The sequence below is a fragment of the Cygnus atratus genome, chromosome 7, assembly GCF_013377495.2.
Source record: "Cygnus atratus isolate AKBS03 ecotype Queensland, Australia chromosome 7, CAtr_DNAZoo_HiC_assembly, whole genome shotgun sequence".
NCBI classification, from domain to species: domain Eukaryota; kingdom Metazoa; phylum Chordata; class Aves; order Anseriformes; family Anatidae; genus Cygnus; species Cygnus atratus.
The window spans coordinates 29,158,045-29,180,479 of NC_066368.1; the positions used below are offsets into that span (position 1 = coordinate 29,158,045).

General features: G+C 35.9%; 1 protein-coding gene across 18 annotated transcripts in view; it reads left to right on the forward strand.

Moving 5' to 3' along the window:
• CCSER2 (coiled-coil serine rich protein 2) overlaps nucleotides 1-22,435 on the forward strand; it is a 152,480-nt gene that overhangs the window by 99,566 nt on the left and 30,479 nt on the right. For 17 of the 18 annotated variants that reach the window (XM_035540037.2, XM_035539983.2, XM_035539993.2 and 14 more), the window contains 3 exons: nucleotides 13,174-13,264; nucleotides 16,411-16,573; nucleotides 17,311-17,506. In XM_035540037.2, coding sequence (XP_035395930.1) covers nucleotides 13,174-13,264; nucleotides 16,411-16,573; nucleotides 17,311-17,506 — 450 coding nt within the window. Of the gene's footprint in view, nucleotides 1-13,173; nucleotides 13,265-15,632; nucleotides 15,664-16,410; nucleotides 16,574-17,310; nucleotides 17,507-22,435 lie in introns of those variants that run through there. The other variant, XM_035540065.2, reaches the window with a different exon arrangement.

Genomic DNA, 22,435 nt, shown 5'->3' on the forward strand with positions numbered 1-22,435 from the left:
TGCGCTGGGAAGTATTGCTTCTGGGGAAATCTGAAGCAGATAGGTGGTTCTGGATTTTCCCCGACTTTAGGCTGGTGTGAGTAGGAGCAGTGTGAGCCTTTGTGATGCTTTGGATTCCAGCAGTACATCTGAATTACTCATAATAAGATGGTAAATATTGGTAGTGTTTAGTCATCTGTTTGTCATCTATAGCATCAACAAATGTATAGATGGCAGCGTAGACCTTGTTGGGTAGTCAAATGAGAAGTGGTTTGGCCTATTTGTCTAGCGTGGTGTTAATCAGGTCTCTGGAATGACAATGAGAGTTGTAAGACTTTGTTTCATGCAGATTAGTCTACTTGACTATATAAACCTTGCCATATTTTTGCTTTCATTTATTTTTGTCTGGAAATAATATACATATAAACAAAATGGATGAAAACATGGGTCCTACCTGGAGTCTCATCGCTCCTTTCCTAAACAGAAAACAAAGTACTGTTTTGCTATACCAAGGCTTCTCTGAGTTGTTCTGTCCTATCCATTGTATTAACTAGACATGTGAGAAACATAATCTTTAGTATGCATTTGTTTGAGTAAAGCTTTGTGTTTTTTTTTTTTTCAAGGTTAAAGCTCTTATTTACTTTGAGAATAAGATAGATAATCCAAACAAGGGTTCCTGTATTATTATGAGGTATTACTACTTTTAAAAGACACTACAATATTCTACCATATAGGGGTCTGCAAGAAGTAAAAATTCAAGATGAAAATCTTTCCATTAGCATTTTTAATACCTCTAGAGAGTTGTTTCTTTTTTCTCTTTCAAAGAAATTTCATTTGCACTAATAGGTTTAGAAAACTTGTGTTCTCTGTATTATCGAGTCATACGAAGACCCTCTCTTAGACAGAGATTGAATCCTCTGGCCTTTTGTTATTAGAGGCTCTAGTAACTGTGTATGTCTCTGCTATCTTAATTTTTACTGAGCTAAAGCTGGTATTTGGGGAATACACCAAGTGAGCATCAATTTAGTTACAAGGATATAGGATTACGGAACAATAATTGAAATCCATCTTGAAGGGACAGATGGGTTTTAGCTGCTTTGTGTAGAATTTAATTGCTCTTGGGATGAAATGTAGATCTCAGTGGAATGAATCTGTTTTGTCATTTATCAGTGTGGCTAGAGTTTCAGCCACAGAGTCTGAAATGGTTACATTTTCTCAGCTTCCTAGCATATTTTTGAAATCTCATGAGATTTTTTTTTTTTCTCTGTGATTGCAACTTGGGAAAGGGAGATTCTGAACTAGTTTCTGAGACTCTGTGGAATGGCTTATTGTTCTAGAGGCACAGATACTCACTGAAATATGCTGTTCAAATGTATATACTTTTTAACTACAGAAAAGATGAGCTTGCTAAAATAACATTGTGTAATGTTCAGTCTGTGTTACTCGCTATTTTCTTAGAGTAGTTTTAGTTACTTACAAGTAATTGAGCTTTTAAAATTATTTCCTTCTCTAAATGACTTTAAGCTTTAAATGACAGTCTGATGTATCAAATGAGTAACTTATTATATAGGAATTGAGACTTGTAGTATGTATACTTCCAATGCATTTACTATTAAAGAGCCAAGTGTTCTAAGTATTGTCTGTTTTTTAGTTTTACATCCTTTCTAACGGGTTAGTGCCAAATCCATAGATGATGTTCTGTGAGAAGCTGGACTTTGAAATTTTGGATTACTTTGCTACAGCTGTAATAAAAATACAAGCACAAGTAAGCTTAAGGTAGTGTACTAGTATGGAATAAAAAGGCTATTCAGATAAACAAGAATTGTTTATTAAGTAGTATTTGGATGGCTTCAGTGAGGTGTGAACCCCATAAATTTTACCGTGTGAGAGAAAGTGTTTTTTTTTTTTTTCCCCAGTGTGTGTGGTGTTTTGTTTTGTTTTATTTTTTATCTGGATATATGTAATACTAATATAGAAGTACTGAATTTTTCTAAACACTACAAATTTTTAATGCTTATTCCAAATAGGTGAATAATGAGTCTCCATACTGTGCTAGCAGCACTGTGTAAGATCCATTGGAAGAATTTTCAAGGCCAAGGCCTTCTGAACTAATACCAATGTTTACAGACATAAATGCAATTTAAATAGTATACTGAAAATGAGAAGTGATTACATCATGACATTTTTCATCAGAAGCAGTTGTTGATTTAATGAGGCATTCAGTACAGAGTATTCAGAAAGTCTTGTGCTTCATTTTCACTTTTTAACAGGTTATAATGAAACTAAATATGTATATTTTCTCTATACATAGACACTTCTTTTTCGAGACTTTTTAGAAAGATCTTTTGAAATGAGCCCTTCAGGGGCAAACTAGGTATAAGAATCACACGAGCAGATTCTGTCTAATGATTTAATTTAAACCTGGTTCCTTTTTCTGCTTTTCATGCTGCAAGTGAAGTGTCTAAGATTTTAAGAAGCTGAAGGTAAATTTAAAAGAAAACCTAAAAATTAACTGCTTAAATGTAAAAACTGTTTTCATAGCAAAGAATATATACATATTTTTTTATTGAAACAAAGACTCTTAAATGTGTTTAGATTTTCATAGTATCTTTATGTAAGCCATTACTGAAATCTGTAGATTTATAAAATCTGAAGCTTTTTTTCTCCCTTTCGTGTATTTGCTTTTCTGTGTGCAAGTTGGTGTTAAAATGCTACATCTCCATTATTGGAGATGTTCCAGTCAGGAAATACTTGCGCACCACTCAGCTCTTCCCCTCCTCCCCCATGTAAGAGACAGGATCAACCAAAAATTTTTGTCCACTGATATGTTGAGCGTACTTGCAGGTAGTATGTAAAATAGCTAGCTAGGTGGCCTGTGAGTGGAGAAACTCCAACTGGTGATCTGCAACACTTTGTGACCTTAAATGAGTCTCATGGAGCCTTTGTCTTATTTTTCTTTCTTTAGAATGATGGATGAATTAAAAATGAACGATTTTACTTAATGTTATCATCAGTGTGTATTATGTTATTGATGTATACCTCATGCTCAAATTCAGGTGGATCAAGAGGAAGGGTTTCTTATGATTTATTCCCAGTGTTTCACAGCTCTGATTTAAGCTGTGGGGGAGTGTGCTGGTGTGGCCTCTTCCTGGACCCCATCCTGCCTCTTTGCTTTCCTGTAGTAGTATCATTTGGGTTTTGAAGGAGACAGTCCTTTTTGTCACCTGAAGATGTTGCCTAATAAGCCTGTGAGCTCCCAGTCATTTTGGTCTTCGCTGCTGCTGCCAATTTATCTGGCCACTGTTGTGATATAACTGGACCACAGAGGAGGAAATCAGGCAATCTTGCCCTATAGCTATGTGAATAAAAATTAGACTTCATCGCATCAGTGTAATGAGACTGCTAGTACAGTACCAGTGTACTAGTACTATAGATGGTGTTGAATACTTGGCAATATATACTGTACTTCTTTCTACTTTTTCCCTCTGGGCCCAGCACACTGGAGGCAGTTCTTACGGAGAGAATTGTAGTGTGTGTAGCATCACTAATGTGGAATGGCAGTTTGAAGTTTTATATCTGCTGCTGCTGCTCAGGGAATTTTCGTTTGTTGCATTTAGCACCAAAGAAATCCTGTCTTACAAGACAGATTAGGTAATCCATTGGTCTTTCATACTGCTTTACCCAAAAGCATGACTGTTGTTGGGTTTCTAGGTCAAGATATTTTTTTTTTTTTTTTTTTTGACAAGAGACATTGGAGTAGCCTGGGAAGTCTTTTATGAGATTTTAGCTTTTACTAATGTGTTTTAGATAATGGCAAACACTGTCTGAATTTTACTTCTGATAGAAAAGGGTTTCTTGGAAATACCTTACCCTTATAAGCTGGCATTTCTGCTTACAATGTCGTTATGAAAGAGCTTCAGCAATTTTACTTAAATGCATAGTGGTTCAGACTTCCTGCTCAGAAACACAGTGAATCTGGGATTGGAATATCAGCCTGGGAAGCTGATATGTCAGCCTGGGAAGGCATTTTTCATTGGCATGTGTTTGTGTGTCACAAATGTGAAGCTGGTGTTGCTGTTAACCTCACCACCTTAAGCAGAGGTTGTGTCTGAGTTCTGAGCTCTTGTGGAACTGAGGATTCTCTTGGATTGCGATGTTCTAACTTTATAACTTTAATTAGATTGATATAATTGCTTTCATTTTTCTACAAGTACAGAAATCTCTGCCATTTTTGTTCATATTGCCAATTTCTGACAGTTCATCCACCCCAAAAGACAAGAACCAAAGCACCAACAACAAAACCAACTACTTTTAGTTATGCCTAAAAACTTATATTTGGAGAAGACTCAAGCGGACAGCTTTCTGATTTCAGAAGATTCAGAAAGGCTAGATAAGTGTTACCTTTTTTTGCATTTAGTTTCAATTCGAAAAGATAGTGCCTCTGGACATAGTAAATCAGGGTGAAAGCATCCTTGATCAATGTGTCCCCAGTAAAGCTTTTAGTAAACTGTGCAAGTGCTGTGTAAAATTGTCGGTAATAGTTTTGTCTTCTTACAGAATTAAGAGTACCTGCTTGTTTCAGTACGTTCTGCTAGCAGTGATCCTTGCCCACTTTTTCAGGCAGTTTTGCTGACAGTCAGTTTTCTGCTTGTGGTGTAGATAAATGTCATGCAAGTAGGGACTGACTTCAGAGGTGCTGCCTTCTGAGTGAAAATAGCTGCTGTCTGCCCTCCCACCACCACTCCACTCTTCAGCTTTAGAGCTTAATTGTTACAGCAATGGGAGGTAGTGAGAAACTGCACTACTTACTGAGATGGCATTTCTGTCTGTGTCTTGGGTGATGTGCATGTCCCTGCTGTCAAATATTATTAAGAGGTTATATGACTGTATTCAAATATTATTAAGAGGTTATATGACTGTATTACAGTGCACAAATCTCTTGTGGTGTTGCTTTGAGAGGTATGACATTTTGTGAACAAGCTTTTATGGCAAATTACCTTTTTTTCCTTTTGGATACAAAGGTATATATGCCTTTGAGAGCTGTATGATTCAGAATTGACACAGTAAATCTTCTCATGCTGTTTTGGTTGCTAAAATCAAGGAAGGCAACTTTTCTTGTGCTCCTGTATTTCATTTGTGGTGACCGTTAATGACAGCTTTGATTTTGTATGGTAGGGAGAGACAGCAGCAGTGTTGAGTGCAATATAATAAGAAATACTGGTAGAAATTAGTACTTCTCTTAATTCATAAGCTTAAAGTGAGGTTTCCGGTATGAGTTTGCAGCTGCATATACAGAGTTGTATTTTTAGTTAGTTTATAGCAATTCCTTTTTGATGTTTTTATTTATTCTACCAACTGGCATCATTTTTTATAACAGAACTTCAGAAGTACTCTAGTGTGCTTCAGTTAATTCCATTGCTGTGGTTTTTTCAAGTATCACACATTGTTTTCATTACTCCTAGGAGATCTTGAAACAGGTAGGCATGTGCTCAAAGAGAACAGTAGAGTCTTGATTTTGGTGTAGTTTTGGTGTTTTTTGTCAGCGTAAACAAGAAAATCCTTTAAGAGTATGCAAAATGAATTGAGAGGAATCTAACTGGGTTTCTGAACACTTGACAGATAACTTGATCGAAAACATATGGATTGGCACACAGTTTCCTGTTTTTTTTTTTTACCTGAAGCTGTGTCCTAGTAAGTTATAAGAACACTGGTGTTGAATCTTTTTGTGACTTTCAGTTGCAAACCATCAGAAACTTCGAGGAAGGGCAGTATCTTCTACATATTAGGGTCAATTATGTTTGTAGTATGCACAAATCTGATCTCTCTGGATGAAACGTGCACACTCATTTCCAGTCTGACTGTCTCCACAGTTCTAAAGACAGGATGCACAGTTCATTTAAAGATTGGTCAAAATAGGTTTAATAACAATATTTGAGGTTTTTGTTCTTTTTTTTTAATTAGAAAGAACTGTATTAAGTAGCCTGTATAAGAATACATAAATGCTGTGTAAAAAGTCATATTCAGTTTACACAAAGTCTAGCTAGGGCATAACTAAAACTTTAAAAAAAAAAAAAAACTAAAAACTAAAACAGAAGAAACTTAATTGATCTCCTGGTAGCTACCCTGTCCATGTTCTAAGTTCTGATTGTTTTGATTTCATTCTCAACTGGGAGTTGTTTGAGGCCTGAAGTTACTTTTATATAGCTCTTCTTTATAACTGAATTTCAAAATTAAACTGGATTGTTCTTGGTATTTCATGTTATTTGTTTTTTCAAATTCACTGCTGATGCTTTTGCCTAAGAAGAGGCAGTAAAACCAAGTTTAAAAGCATTTGGGGGGCTGAAGAATATTGGTTTGTCTTTACTGATCTCTAGAAATGAGCAGTAGAGCCATCATACAAGATGTCTGGTAACCTGGAAGTCCTGAGGTAACAAACTACTTAAATTGTAGTTTCTCCTAATTCTCAAGGTCTTATGCTCACTATACTCATGTAGGCTGAACCTCACAGTTTTAATATAAGTGTAAGTCAGTGGAGAGAACATCATCATTCGTAGTGATTTTTGCCATTTAAGAGTATAAGCAAAAAATACATATTGCTTTATAATGTAAAATGGTCCATTATTTGTACATTAACTGCAGAAGTAATGCTGAACTTCTGTTTCCAGAAAAATCTACCAATATCAGAAGCAATGAGTAGAAAGGACAAGTTATTTCCTATGTTAATCACACTTAATGTTGATGTCTTTCTGTTACTGTGCTCTAAAGTAACTCAGACCAAAACTGGAATTACAAAGCATTCTTAAACGTTGAAATTGTGCAGAAAGATGGTCAGACTGTTTTTTTCCTCCTGGTGTATTTTTGTAGATTCATTACTGGAGGCTAGATGGCAGTAAAGGAGTGCTTTTTGTGGCTGTGGGACTTCACTTGTGCTGCATGTTTGGTTGGTGCTATTGCTTATGAATTGGTAAAATCTCAACAGAACAGTTAATATTTCAGGTTTTCTTTTTCTTTCCCTTTGTGCTCTTGAACTTCATTTTTTTACATGTTCTAGCATATAATTAAAATAATTAAGCAGCGAGCCTAGCTGCTCTTTGAGAGATAGTGGATAGTAACTTAACCTAATAATTATTTCCTATCTGCGTTTTGTAAACCTAGATAGAACATATAGTGCCCTTATACAAATGTTTTCAAAGAGGAATACATCATTATTTAAGACTAATATCCGATAGTTAAAATGTCTTGGGTATTCAGAACAAAGGTCCTGTTGCATTTGTTGTCTTGGCAACACTCCTTTACGGAGTATGAACAAAATGATGAAACGCTTGTTTGGATGTTGGGCTTAATTATCCCTAATACGACTTGCGGTATACAACATTTAAAATAGCTCCTTTCCTACCCTGTTTTTGGTATCCTGCGGAATTCTAGCCTTTCTCTCTGGCATACTGGCAGGATTACTGATGTATTTTTTTTAAAAAAAAGTGTATATATTTGTATACAGTATTGCATATAATAAGTAATGTTAGAAAAACTGATGTATTATATGTAAAAGAAAATCTAGTATATATTTTTTGTCTGAGGGAAAGAATACTTTTCACTTTTTTTTTTTAGTGATGCTTGCTGTCAACAAGAATTCAGATTGGAGGAATGATTGCAAAGGCTTTAGTTCGCCTTCTCTGTTAAGGTTTTTGGAGCTAAAACTAAATTTTGCTATTTGCACATCTGCTACATCACAGCCAAACCCTTCTGTTTGTACAAATAAAAGCAATAGGCCACATTCAGCTGGACAGCAGGTATGCTCTGAGGAGGTATAGCCAGGTTTCTCTTCACAAAATGGTAGTTCGTAAACTGTCTCTTATTTTGTGGTGCTTTTCTGTTGTCTGGAACTAGCTTCCTGTGAATTATTTTCTACTTGTTTTTGTAATCTCCATGCTCTTTTGAATACCTTTTCCCAGTAAATTCTAGAAGCTAGGTATCTTAGTTGGCTTCTCAGGCAGCCCCATCTTTGTTGCTTTGTACAGCAGTACAACTTCACCATGCTGTTGGGCTGCTGAGATGTATCACAGCTGTATTGTGATGTTTTTCTTAACTTCAGAAGTAATCAAGTAGAAGCTTTGCTTGCTTGGTCATTCTTAAGCCTGTTGCACTTGAGGAAATTTGTGACAAAAGTTACAATATCTGTTCAGCTATTCTATTTTTTTTTTTGTGGAAAAAAAAAGGATCTCAAAAAGAGCTGTGCCTTTTCATTGGTAAGTGGTAGGATGGGGAATTTCTGAAACTGAGTTTGTAGAGCTCAGTGATATGGTTTAGTGGAGGACTTGTTAGTGTTAGGTCAGAGGCTGGACTCGGTGATCTTGGAGGTCTCTTCCAACCTAGATGATTCTGATCTGATTCTGAAGTGCATGTTGAATCATCTCTGCATATGAGGATTGTTCTGTTTTGATGCTGCAAATGTGAAGACTCCCATTTCTGGATGAATTAAATGAATAACTGACTTGAAACTGTTACCTACTTTTTAGAGCCTTATACATTAGACTGGAAATTTAGTTTCCTATCCCAGAGTCACTCTACATCATCTGTTGTTTCAAGAGTATGTTTTTTGAGAACTTTGATTACTGTTTTCTCCTGTGTGATATGAAGCAAAATCAGTATTACCGAATTTGTAGTAATGTATCCATTGCTACAGGATCAGACTCGTGTTAAAACCCGTATTGTGGCTTCACTGTTCTGCTAACACAGACATCAATGTTTCTATTTAAATAGTCTCTCTTTGGTAGTAGAAAAACAATGAAGTTGACATCTGACCAGGATATCTGACTTTTTTTTTTTTGTGGAATGTGACAAGCACACCTGTCTGCTTTAAATGATTTAGGGACTTTGGCAAGCTGCTTTTTTGAAGTTTACAGGGAAGTATGTTGTAATGCTAACAGGTGCTAGTTTTTTTTTTTGTAAGACTTAGTTGGTGTCCTGCATGTGAAATTTTTTAAAATGTTTTTCTTATACTAATTACTCAAAAGACATATAACAGTAACTCTAGTATTTTGAGCGTTCTGGTAGAATTTTGTTCAGAGGACTTTTAATTTATGCAATTTGTATGTCTTCATAGGTTGTAACATCTTGAGAATCTAGTCTTGTAAAATTAAAAAAAAAAAAAAAAAAAAAAAGGATAGTTCAGTGGGAAGGGACCTCCAAAGGTCAGAGACCAACTGCCTGACCACTTCAGGGCTCACCAAAAGTTACAGCCTATTGAACGCTGATAGGCATGGGGCGCCAACCACCTCTCTGGGCAGCCTGTTCTGGTGTCTAACTAAACTCTCATAAAAGTTTTTCCTGATGTCCAGTCTGAGCCTCCCCTGGCACAGCTTTGAACCATTCCTGTGTATCCCGTCACTGGATACCAGGGAGAAAAGAGGAGTGCCTCCCTGTCCACTTCCCGTCCTCAGGTAGTTGCAGAGAGCAACAAAGTCACCTCTCAGCCTCCTTTTCTCCAGGCTAGACAACCTGATTGCCCGGCCTCTCCTCACAGGAGATGCCCTCTAGCCCTTTTACCAGCTTTGCCCTCCTCTGGATGCTTTCAAGGACCTTAACGTCCTGTTTATATTGTGGAGCCCAGAACTGTGCGCAGTATTCCAGGTGAGGCTGCACCAACGCTAAATATAGCAGGAGAATTGCCTCTTTTGACCAGCTGCTATCCACCTTCTATACAAATTATTCTTCTCAATGATACAAACCAAGTAGGATTGTTCCCTTAATAATCTCTTAATAATTGCTAAAACATATAATCTATAGGGTTGTAGCTGGTGTAGTTTGGAGAATTTCTACATCCTGTTCAAGGTAGAACTTGATGATAGTAGCTGTTAAGCACTCTTCTTAACAATGTTACTGCCTCGTAGTTAAATTCATTATACAGCAGTAAGAATAACCGAAGTCTGTAAATGCAGGTTTATATGTACGAACTTGCTGATGAAACCTGAAGTTTATCTTGTAACTATTTCAAGATGACATTAATAACAGTTCATTTCCTGTTATTTTTTTCTACGTAGATAACAGTAGGAAATGTCGAAGGGAATTCACGTGGGGTCCAGATATTGCAAAGACTTCATAGTCAGATTTTGTGTTCTAGCTTGGAGTTGCATCAGTGTGGTTCAGGAATGTATAATTAGGGAAATAACGAAATGTGCTGTTGACAGAAAAGTATGTTTAGCATCTCAAATGCTGACCTTTTCTGACATCATTAGGCTTCTTTCTGAAGCTCTGATACAGGGATAGCAAAGTGGCTTATCTGGGTTTATTAGTTAACACTGACATACTATGTTTTTTTTATTGTACTTTAAAATGCATGTGCATGGTAATGGCAATGTTTTCAACTTTCTTAAGCATTTGTGGCCACTGCTCAACTAATTTGTCATGTTCATTAAGGTTCCCACAGTAGGGGAAAATAGTGCTTCTTCATAATGATTTTGAAGATCAAAGCGTGGCATAGAAGCAATTTATCAACTAACAGACTGAATTTGCCTCTCAAACACCTACATTTTGCAAAATTGCTTAAAAAATACACGTTGCTTAAAAACATTGGAGTTCCTGGAAAAATGTAAATTAATGGATATAAAAATAAGTAAACATCTGCAGTCTGTTCCCCTGAATGGTAAATCTGCATTTTATTTAAATTACTTTCAATTTGTGAAAGCTTTTCTCTAGTAATTTATTATTCAGTGTCCTGATATTCTGTGCTTTTCTTCTGTTCTTTTTGTGTAAATACTTAGGATGACATATGTAAGCAATGTTATTCAGGTAGGACTTCTAGAATATAACAAAAAGAGGTGGTTTTGTCTAAAGTATTCCACCATCCCTTGATATTGCTCATGTTTTATGAAGTGAATGTTAAATTTTTGTTTCTTATCCTCTTTCCAAAGTCAAGAAATGCATTTCCCTGCAGAAATGGAGAATGTTTATTGTTCTGTCATGAAAAAAATCTTAAAATATCCTTAGCTCTTTCCACCATTTGTGATCAAATAGAGGAGTACTTTGTGAACGCTACAGGAATACTGCAGAAGAACAGTTGGGTCAACAGTTTAGCGATGCTTGTCAATGTTATTTGCTTCTGACATCTCTGACAAAGCAAATCTAACATTAGCCAGCAAAGGGATAGCTTTGCAATTGAATACAGTTTTGCAGTGTATTGATAGTCTGTGTACTAGTATACAGTTAAGTATTTACTGATATCTTTAATACCCAGTGAGAAGAAATTAGCAAAACACTACCTTAATAGTTTTCAGTATTGGTCCTGTGAATCATCTTTAGATGTAGCTGCTAAAGCTAAGAAAAATCTACAGTTCTGTTCTTGGAAAAGAAGCAGATGTGAAATGTCTGAATCTAATCCCAGGCCTTAAAGCTATGACTTCTATTTGTGGGATTTCAGAAAATAGAGATCAAAAGCTTTAGAGCTGCGTAACCATTAACAATTTCCTTAGACCTGCTTTGTATTATGATCACTTGGTATTAATAAGTTTATCTATCTTTGAACAATCAAGTGAAAGAGGCTGTGTTCTCTAATCAAGTACTGCATTTTGTCTGACATATAGCTTTCCAGCAGCATGTTGCTAGCAGCATCTGGCTACTCCAACAGAATACTCTGCAGCCTTGACCTCTCAAGTTTTTTTTTGTACTGCTGGTGTTCTTAAAGGAAGAGAGGTTAGTTAATTTCTCTCTTTCACTGTCAGTTGACTTTGCTGTCACTGCAGTTGTTTTCCTTTAATATACCTGACTAATTTTTTGAATGGAGTATTGGTACTAATGTATTTTTGTGTTATCATACTTGCACAACATGATGTTTCATGTATATATAGCACATTTTTAAAGACAAAAGGCAGCAGTGCTCGCTACTGATAATTACATATTTTAAATTTTGTTGGCTGAAAAAGCTGCTGGAAGCTGTAAGCTCTTGTCAAAACCTTGGGACTATTCCAGTCTCTGGCTGACAAAACATGTTAAGGGATATAGGTGTTCTCTTCCTTCTGTTCCACACTAAAACGTGCTTAAAAGCCAGAAGCATGATCAGGTACTATTTCTCAGCTCGTTAAACAGTTAAGTTTCATGTTTTTTTCTGAAGTACTAGGTGCCTTTGGTAACATATAAAGGATGGAGAGGCTGCTGTATTCCTTTATTTTAGAGGGGCAATATTTGTCCTAAGTCTGGCTTTGGTTATTATTTATGCTGAAATACAGCAACAAAGTAAATCTGAATCTGAAAGTGGTGTCTAGACATTTACATTTAGTGAAAAGGTGTCAAAAGTATAAAGTGGTGACTTTCCCCTGAAAGATTCAGTAGAAGAAAATGTGTCAATGAAGTTAATCAATTATAGCTTGCATTGGGTTTTTGTCTCTTAGCGTAAGATGGATGTGCCAATGCCTGAGAAAATCTGTAACTTTTCCAGATTGTAAATGGCTGTTCTTACTAGTTTTAAGAGTTATTCCCTTGTAACAGTATACAAGAAGAAGAGATTTCCATCCATATTACAAATAGGTGTAGAAAACAAGTATTTGGTGATGGCAATGTGTTTACCTTGGAAAATGTGAAGGTACAGTTCTGCTCAATAATTCGCTTAGAAAATAATCTTCCCTGTTCTTTTTCTTGCTATTCTAAATAATTGGTTCAGAAAAAGTGTTTAAAGTCAATCTTTAAGCCTTCCATAAAGACAACATGTAAAGGAGTTGGAACACTTTCCTGAGGTTTAAGATAAGGTTTAAACCAAGATACTATAGGTTCCCCAACCCACCCCTTTCATTTCGATGACATGATGATCTTTTGATCAGTGTGACATGAGAGCTGAAACAAGGTGATTCAACATCTTCTCCTCACAAACTTGTATTTGAATCTTAAGTAAGCAAAATAATTTAGTTTTACAGTGCAGGCAGAATATTAATACATAAGAAAATCTTGGGAGCATTCCATAGGTACAAAGCAGAAAATTGTTTAAATCCATCCATCTGTTACTGTACCAGATCAGTAGGAGGGTTGTTAGTTTGTGTAGACAGTTTCAGGTAAGGCTGATCTTCTCTCAAAAGAGAGGAGTCTGCTGACAACATCAGATATGTATACAGAAGAAATGTAACAAAGCTTTGCAATCAACTTCTTTATGGCACTAGAATAAATGAGATATCATGAAAACAGCTCCATCTGCAATTTTCTTTCTTGTAGGATATCTTGAATAATCTCGATTCATGTGATCTTGAAGATGATGATCTCATGCTTGATGTGGACCTACCTGAGGACCCACCTCATGACAAAGGTTAGTAAAGTAGCCAAGCAATCTTACTGTGAAACTGCATTATGTGTTTAAGATATTTTTGGATTTCTTTGTTCTAACTTCTGGTTTAATAAGATGCGCACTTTCAATTGGTTTTTATTTAGGTAACTTTCTTTTCTAAAATGTAGGAATTAATACAACTCCTACACTTGAATTCTAAAGTTAGAAATTTACTGCCCTTTTATTAAAAAAAAAAAAAAGGGCAAAACCAACCCAAACTAAACAAACATTGTTGCAGACTGTTTCTTTAAACTGTGTGTACAATAAGCTTTGAACTTTGAAGTTAGTACTTCAGTTTCATTTTCAAATATAGCTGAAGTATGTTGCTGAAATATGTTGCTGGAATGATATTTTCAGCTTTGACAGCATAATTCTTCTTGAGATGGTTGTCATTTTGTAGAAGAAAGAATTATCTCCTGATATATTTTATATGCTTTAGGGTAACAGCAGCATTAAGTCTTAAGATGCAATATTTTGAGGAGTTTTTTATGCACTCTTGTTGTCTGTGAGAATGCTGTCAACCTTTTCATGGGGAAGACAGATGCCATTAACACAATACAAATTCATAATACAAATTTAGACCAGAATTAACTGGGTCAGGCAAATTAATGCCACACTTCTTCAAATCCTAGCCTCCTTTGAGGCATTTGGTTTTGGTCACTCCAACTTATACCAATTGTCACTGACTGTGACAATATCTTCAGATGAACAGGAATGTTGGATGTAGATCACAGTAGTGTCCTACCCTGCCCAAACAGGCACTGAAAGAAAAAAGCTTTGCCTGTTTTGTGTACTGTTCAGCTACCTGCTGAAGTATGGGGGTAATTCAGTTGCTTTGACAGTACATTTGAGTTCTTCGGATGAAGACTCCTACAGGTATGTTAGCTATGAAGCCAAATTAACAGTAAAATAAATATTCTGCCACCTACAATAGCAGTGGCACATATAAAGTGCAATACTTAACCTTTTAAATCTCAGTAATTTTTCCAAAGTATTTGTGTGAAAGGTGCTTATTGATGACTATTACTGCTGTGCTAGTAGTCAACTTTTCAACCCAGACATTTAAGTTTCTTTTTAATTTTCTGGAATGAATAACAAACCAAGCATATATGATAACTCACAGTGCTCATGGTCACGCACTAAGCATTCTTTCAATAATGGTAATTGTTCTGTTGGAAAAACTAAAACAATTTTAAGGGATAGATCAATTTTTTAAAATTTTTTGCTTAAAAGGCATGCAGTGTATCTGCATCAGTAATTTCATTTCAAACTAATTTAAAAAATGTTCAAAATATGTGCATTTTAAAGGTGAATGTTTGCCTCACGAAAAAGTTAGCTTGTTATTTAATCTGGCTATGGGTGAAATATTGTGTTTACTTCACTGCTTTCTGAATTGCATCAATATAATCTGTACTTATGCTGCTACAGCAAGTATCTGTAGTGTTCACATAGCTGGAATATGTCTTGTGACTGCAGCAATCTGTGCTGTTTAAGCTGGTGGTTCAAGTGGAGAAACTATTGGTGTTTGGGATAGATTTCAGATAATTACTATGTTCTAGGCATTTTTTTGAAGTAGGTTTCCATATAAAATTAATGTGGAACGAATTGGGTATCTCTGCTATAATCACTTCTCTGATAAAAATTCAGTGATTTCAGAATAGGTTCTGAAAAGAGGAATTCAAACGTCATCTCATGCTTTCCCTTAAGCAAACATGACTAACCACAAGTGAAGTTTGTTCTTTGCTAATATCCATATGGTTTTCATTCAGTGTCTCAATTTGTTTTCCAAAGATGTGTATCATAACTTCCAACGAACTTACTGAGGGCTTATTTTGAGCTGACCCGTTTGAAATTTCATGCAGTGTGAGCTGTAGAAATATGCCTCTAAAGGAAAACAAATCTTTTGTTATTTTAGCTGTACAAGTTATTTTCTTACATAAATATTCAGTCATTGAACTAGTTGATTAAAAATGGAATTGGAGATATGAGTGAGTATTGTAACACCTAGCAGCACTTTTTGCCAACCTTATTTCCATGCTTGTGTGCAGCTTCACTGGTGTGAGCCTTTTAAGACTTTCCCGGGTCCACGGAAACTCTCCTTGTTTCGCTTTGGAGTGGAGGATGCCGCTTGGACACTATTTATAGCAGCAGTTCTAGTTCAACAAGTATGCAGTGAGTGAGGATGGCAGTCTTAAATCACAGGGTAAAACTGGGCTGCCTTCCCACCAACACGCAGGCTGGGAACTCAGCAGGAAGGAAGGCCTGTTTATGAGCGTCTCATGCGCAGCTATGTCTGAGTAGGCAGCCGAATAAAACAATGTCCTCTTGTGTAGATTTATTCTTCTAGCAAAAGGCTGACAATGTGAGGAAAAGCTGGTTGGGTAAGTGAAGGAGATGGTGCAGTGGCAGAATAGCAGTTTAGGACTTTTTTTTACTGTGCCTGACTGCACGGGTAGCAGTTGTTTTGGCTTTGTTTCTAGTGGTTTACAAGCTGTTGCCAAATATAGCATTTGTTTGCTTCAGAAGTTTGTGGAATCTGCTTTGCTTTACGGAAGTTAGTGTTTTAAAGAGATTTCGTTTGCTTGTTTTAAGTCATGCTTTTTGTCCAGGTAAATAAAGATTAAAATTGTTTCAAGTTTGATCACAAGACAGATGACTAGAGTGAGAGAGAGATGTAATTTAAGTACTGAAACTAGTCTTTTTTTGTAATGAAGTTCTGGCATTTTTCTAAAATACCATCTTTGTGTTTGTGTTTTGTTCTAACTTCTTAAAATCCTGAAGATACTAAGAAAGAGAAGAACGTGTTACTTTTATTTTGTTTTCCTTCCCTATAGCCCTGTCTCCTCCAAGTGATTTTCTTCTTAGACCTGAAATATTGTTAAGGCTCAACTCTGTAGTTTCTGCTGCAGGTTACTTTTATTCTTGTAACAAGTTATATATGCTAGTAAAAACCTGAGTTCATTACAGCAGTCTGCTGGATTCTTCTAAAAATGCTTACTTTTTTTTTTGGATGTTTAAAAACCAAACAAACACTGATTTTACATTGCATCCATTATCAGCACGTAGTAAATATTGTATTACATGGTCTCGGGAACAAATTTTTTATTTTTTTACTTTACGCTCTGTAGAGGAATGTGAAAATATGAGCCGTTATGATAGACAAGACAGAAATGCTAGACTACATCAGGAAGAATTCTGGAAAAGAGCACCACAACAACGATGGAATGCACAGGATCACTATCATCTTGGCCATACTGAGCACTATATTCATGGCAAAAATGATTTGAACAGGTAAAGACTTGCTGCCTTTACCCCCATTAAAATACTATGATCAGAAATCTTTTGTATCGAAGGTATCAAGTGATACTGAGTATAAGACATTTGCAGAATAGTTGTATGTTATTGAATAGCATGTCTGAGTGGGAGCATCCCTCAGATTTGTAATGATTTCTTTGTAAAACTATTTTTATAATATAATATATATATATATATATAATATAATATATAATTTATTTTATATTTTATTTGTCGTGGGTTTTTAATTAAAATACAAGTGTTTTGCCTTGAGCTGGAACTTACTTGGAAATGTTGAGATTTATTAGTTGTCTTTATAGGATACTATAAATGGCTTGCTTAAGTTAGCGTATGTATTCCATGGAGAAATAGTAATGTCTTATTACTTGCATGTTTTAAATTTTCAGTTTTTTTCCTTACCAATTTGTTTTTAAAATACACATAATCTTGTAGTTTGTACAGGCTATAGCTTGCATGACTGAGTTTATAGAAATTATGATGAGCAAACTGATTCAGGGTACTGTAGATATTGGTCTGTGGGTTTGTGCAAGTGGGAAGGAAAGTGAAATAGCACTGGCATTTTCTGATTTATTTTCCTCTGTATACCACAGTATGTAAATATAGGCTATGTTACATAACAATTTATTTTACTAAATGCTTCCTAGCTCTAGTTTGTCATCCCTGTGTGTGCGTATGCATGTAGATACATATATGTATATATTTTTTTTAATCAGGGGATCAAGCTACCTAGAGTCTCCTGTTGGTCACTTTGAAAGCTATGGGGCACCAAATTGTTACCAGGCTCCTAGACAGCTGGTGGGCTTACCGGAGAATGCTGTGATGCTTGATGAAATGACACTTAGGCACATGGTCCAAGACTGTACAGCTGTGAAAACTCAGTTACTGAAATTGAAAAGATTACTACACCAGGTAAGCTGTTTAAATGGAACAAAAGCCAAAAACTATGTTGGAGAGTTGTCTCAGTTGGTTTGTCATCTGGCCTTATTAAACTGTTTTCATTTTTTTCATACATTGATTTAGTGTTTAAGAGTGCACTTCTTATTGCTATGTAAAATAGTAATTTTCTGCCTTTTCAGCACTTTACTGAATGCGAAAACATTACGTATTAGGATTCTGCTCCTCTGTGGAAATAATGGTAAATTAAATCAGTGGATGTGATGACAGGCTTTTATTTAATAAAGTCCTAGAAGGCTAGGAGTAATGAATAAATAAAAATCTATCACATTGAACAAATTTGCATTCAGTAAGTCAATGGCGATAGCTTCTTCCTTTTAAAACAAACAAACAAAACTACAAAAGCAACCTTTCATCATTTCTCGGTGTTTCAGCAAGAAGCGTAGCAAATCCTGCTAGGTCATCTCTACTGGAAGTACTAAACCTTAACCTTTCCAGTGTATTGTCACAAGCTTTTAAGGAGCCTTTTTCAATTCAACCTCAAAAATTGGCAAATCGTTGGAGTTGATAAACTACTGGATCATTCTGCAAAAGTATAAGGTTTCAGCTGCAAAAATTCCTTTGTCTTTAAATAAATAGAAATCTATAGGACCTCCTCTTTAGATGCATTTACAGATTAGCATGTAAAAGTGTGCATGATGTTTTCTTTAATACTAGGTTTATTGTTGTTGCTTCCTAACAGCATAATATAATGGAAACAACTTTGTGCCTTAAAAGTAAGACACTAAGACAAAGCACAACAAAATAAAAAGCAAATCAGTTTCGAGGCTAATTGAAGGATGTGACTCTGCCTTTCAGAAATGTGAATATTTGCTTCGTGTGGTAACAGAACACTGGAGATGTTTTTCCACTGACAAAATCAGAAATACTCTTGTACAAAGTGTCAGAGAGGGAGGATGTGTTCTTAAAGCCTAAGTCTGAGCAGTAGGCTGCATAAACTGTGCCTCCCAGCAGCCTTGAGCAAGTGATTAGTACATGAGATAACAGGGAACTTCTTGGCCAGAGCTCTTAATGCCTTTGTGTCCTGGTTTCAGGTAGGACAGAGTTAATTTTCCTCCTAGTAGCTGGCAGGGTGCTATGTTTTGGATTAGGATGAGAAGAGCGCTGATAACATGCTGATGTTTTAATTGTTGTAGAGCAATGCTTACACCAAGCCAAGGACTTTTCAGCTTCTCGCTCTGTCCTGCTAGCGAGCAGGCTAGGGATGCAGCAGGAGCTGGGAGGGGACAGACCCAGGACAGCTGACCCAAACTGGCCAAAGGGGTATTCCATACCATCTGACGTCATGCTGAACAATATATAGGGGTGGCTAGCTGGGGTGGGGGGGCCGGCTGCTCGGGGATAGGCTGGGCATCGGTCAGCGGGTGGTGAGCAATTGCATTGTGCATCACTTTGTACACATTATTACTATTATTATTATTATTATTATTATTGTTATTATTTTCCCTGTCTTAATAAACTGTCCTTATCTCAACTCACAGGCTTCACTTTCCCGTTTCTCTCCCCCATCCCGGAGAGGGAGGGGGGAGGGTGAGCGAACGGCTGTGTGGTGTTTGGCTGCCAGCCGGGCTAAACCACAACACTTTGACACAAGGGCAATTAAACAACTAGACAAATGATCTGTATACTTGTAGCTCATTGTGTAAAGGTGTGCAAGTTATAGCCAAATAGCATGTGGCCTTGCAGAATGTGGTATTTTAAATCTTGCCCTAGTTTATAATAGTCAGGCTTGTCTGGAAAGTGATAAAAGATGAGCCTTGCCTCAAGCCTTGTTTTTAAAAAAAAAAAAAAAAAAGTTACAGAAGAGACAAGTAGCTACTCCTAAGGTGTATGTTCTTTAAAATTAGTTGCTTTTCTAGTTAAAAGCTTGATTTGTTTTGTAATAACAGCAATGAATAAAAATATTGTATTTTTGCTTGATTAAGAATAACAAATACAAGTTTGAAAACATTACATGAACTTTAGCAGTCTCAACACTGAACTAGGACTTGATCTCAGTCAGGCTCATATGACAGGCTGCTTCTTAAAATATGTGAAAAAGCAAGATGCAGAGTGAGAACTCCTTTCAAACAATAGTTTTAGTAAAGGAAGCAAAAGTTTTGTCTTTGCTTCACCTATATTTATATAGGTGAAATATTTTTAACATATATTAATATATAAATGAAATATATATATGTAAGTATATTAAAATGTATAAATGTTACCTTTTTTGAGGTATTTTAGCAATAGTTCTCATTTGGGGGAGAGTAGAACCGTAGTCAGGTTTCAGGTGTGAAGAGTAGTTTTTTTATTTTTAAAGATAGATGTAAATAAACTTGCATGATTATCTAACCAACCGTGGCATGCCATGCTACAGCTCATAGCACATGAGTGTATACCAAGCAGACTCCTAGGGAGACTGGATGTGCTGTACTAGATTCACCGCTGTGGCTGTAGCTTACATAACCGTATCTAAAGCGTTGTCAAGTAACAGCTACAGCAGCATGGGATTTGTGTTGAATTCGGAGTTCTGCCTGGAAAAATAAGTAGTTATTAGAGTAGTCTGGTCTTCTCCAAATTCTGTGAGCAGGATAACAATGCCAGCAGTACACATGCTGTCTACTTGCTTCTCACATAGTGCCATCATTGTGTCTTAAATCAAACAGTGAAATAGAGAATAGGGGTCTATCTCATGCAGGAGTTTTGAAATTTTCACTGTGGTAAGTGTAAACTTCGGATTCTCCAGTAATGTTATACCAGCTTGTATGGAGAATATACCTTCTTTTCATACTAAATGTGGTTTTAATTATTTATGGAGAGATGTTGAGCTACTGGTGTATGCTCTCACTTAAAATTTAACTGAAGCACTAACTTTTTTGTTGTAAGCAGTCTTTAACTAATTGACATCTAAATGTTAATGCCTGTTAAATATTGACTAAGATAGTTCATTTGCATGCCTAATAAAAAATGTTTTGTTTTGATCTTAAAGATTACTTCCTTCCTCATCTTCCTCCTCAATTTCTTAAACTTGTTGCTCTAGCTTGAGCAAAACTAATGTGTTAGAGCTTCCTTACTTAAATAAGGATTGTATTATTTAAGAAGCACTGGAGCCTTTGATCAAAGGAAGGACTGACCACGGTCTGTAGTAATTCCTCTCAAGAATGGCAGCAGAGATTCCCACTCAACTTGTCTTATCTCAAATAAGTACTTATATTTTAAGGAGGACTAAAACATGAAGCAGTTTACCGAACTGTGAGATCTGTGAGGCCCTTTTCTGGGGAGGCAAGGCTTATAAAAATGTTTCTTTCCAAATTTCCTTTCTATTCATGAAAGCTGTTTTTCAAGCACACATCTTCAGTGTAGCATCAGATATGACTATCTGAAGCATATGAAGAAGTATGAATGGAAAGATAAAATATGTAGTGCAAAACTGTTAAATGCGTCTATATTTTTGCTGAGGGATTAGTTTTGTATATCATTTGAGTTCCTTTGAAGTATGTGTTGCTCTTTTCTCTTTACATCTGCATTTACTTGTATTTTTTCTTAATCATGAAGTAGTTCATCTCATTTATTTAACTATTTGACAATTGCATATATGTCAGCAACTAATTGGACTCTTTCTGAAAATGCATGTAAAAGATTTTTTTTTTCTTGGAAGCTGCACTTTTTTTTTTAGGAATCTTGTGACCTCTGAACATTACTTGTGTGATGGCTTAGTGATTATTCTGAAATGTTAACATTTTTAACCATTATCTGAATCTGGTAATTTTTACTAGTACAGACACATTTGAATATGAGCTATAAAAGCAATAATTGTGTAGTTAAAAACTACTCATGAGGTAAAAAATCTTTCTCTGTTAAAATGGTGTATAGCAACTTACTTAATATGGCATACCAGATCTTCCACAGCAGCTTAAAAAGATGTTTAGATGGAGTTTGGAATTTTAAAATGATTGTTAATGGATTTTGCTTCACCTTGAGACGGAAACAAGTAGTTCATTAATATTTTGCTTATTTTTTATTAATACTTTGGCTGTTCTGTGAAATAAATTCCTAGCTGGAACATGCTACTGTCATGGAAACGTGGGGATTACTTCCCTGTTACTACTCAGCAGGGGAACTGCAGAATTTACTGGAGCCTGTCATTCTTTGTCTTTTGTGTGTGTTTTGAAACTGTAAGCTTCTCTAAGAGACATGAAAAAAACGTATGGGGCACTAGTAATATCTGCTAGTTACTGCTGTAGGCTTGTGCATATTGGGAACTGGTGATGATTACCATTTATATACCCTGCGGCCTCTTATTGCTAATATAAATGGAACATAAACAGTTATGTCTAGTCACTAGAAATGACAACAGAAAAAATGTAGGATTGTTTGAGAACTTTGTTACATTCGCAGAAACCTTGTGCTCAAATCTGTTTCAGGATGCATGGTCTGTATTACGTAGCAGATTTTCCAGTTGCCAAGTGAATTTTAAAGGATCCATCCAAATGCTTATCTGCTAACTCTTCTCTGAAATCCTTGCTTTCTACTTTACAGGAAAATGGATTACATATGGCATTGATAGAATAAGATCTTTGTTTATACTGATAAAATGATTGAAGTTAGTGCTCTGTAGGGGAAAAAAAGTGCTGATTGGAATTTGCAGTATTTAGAACACAGCACAAAATGTAGCATTGCTAATTTTATTTTTATTACTCTTTTCTGGGCGCATGATGGAAGCATGGACAAGAGTAATAGTCAGAGCTTTCAGCTTCTTCACAGCAGGGACTGAATTGAAAACAAAGAAAAATGTGGGGAGCTGAGGATTGAGAAACTAATGCAAGGCATACTCCAAAGCCTCAAGTAACTTTTAAAATGTTTAATCATGCTACAGTGTGATTAAGTGTAGTGCAAAGGTGATCA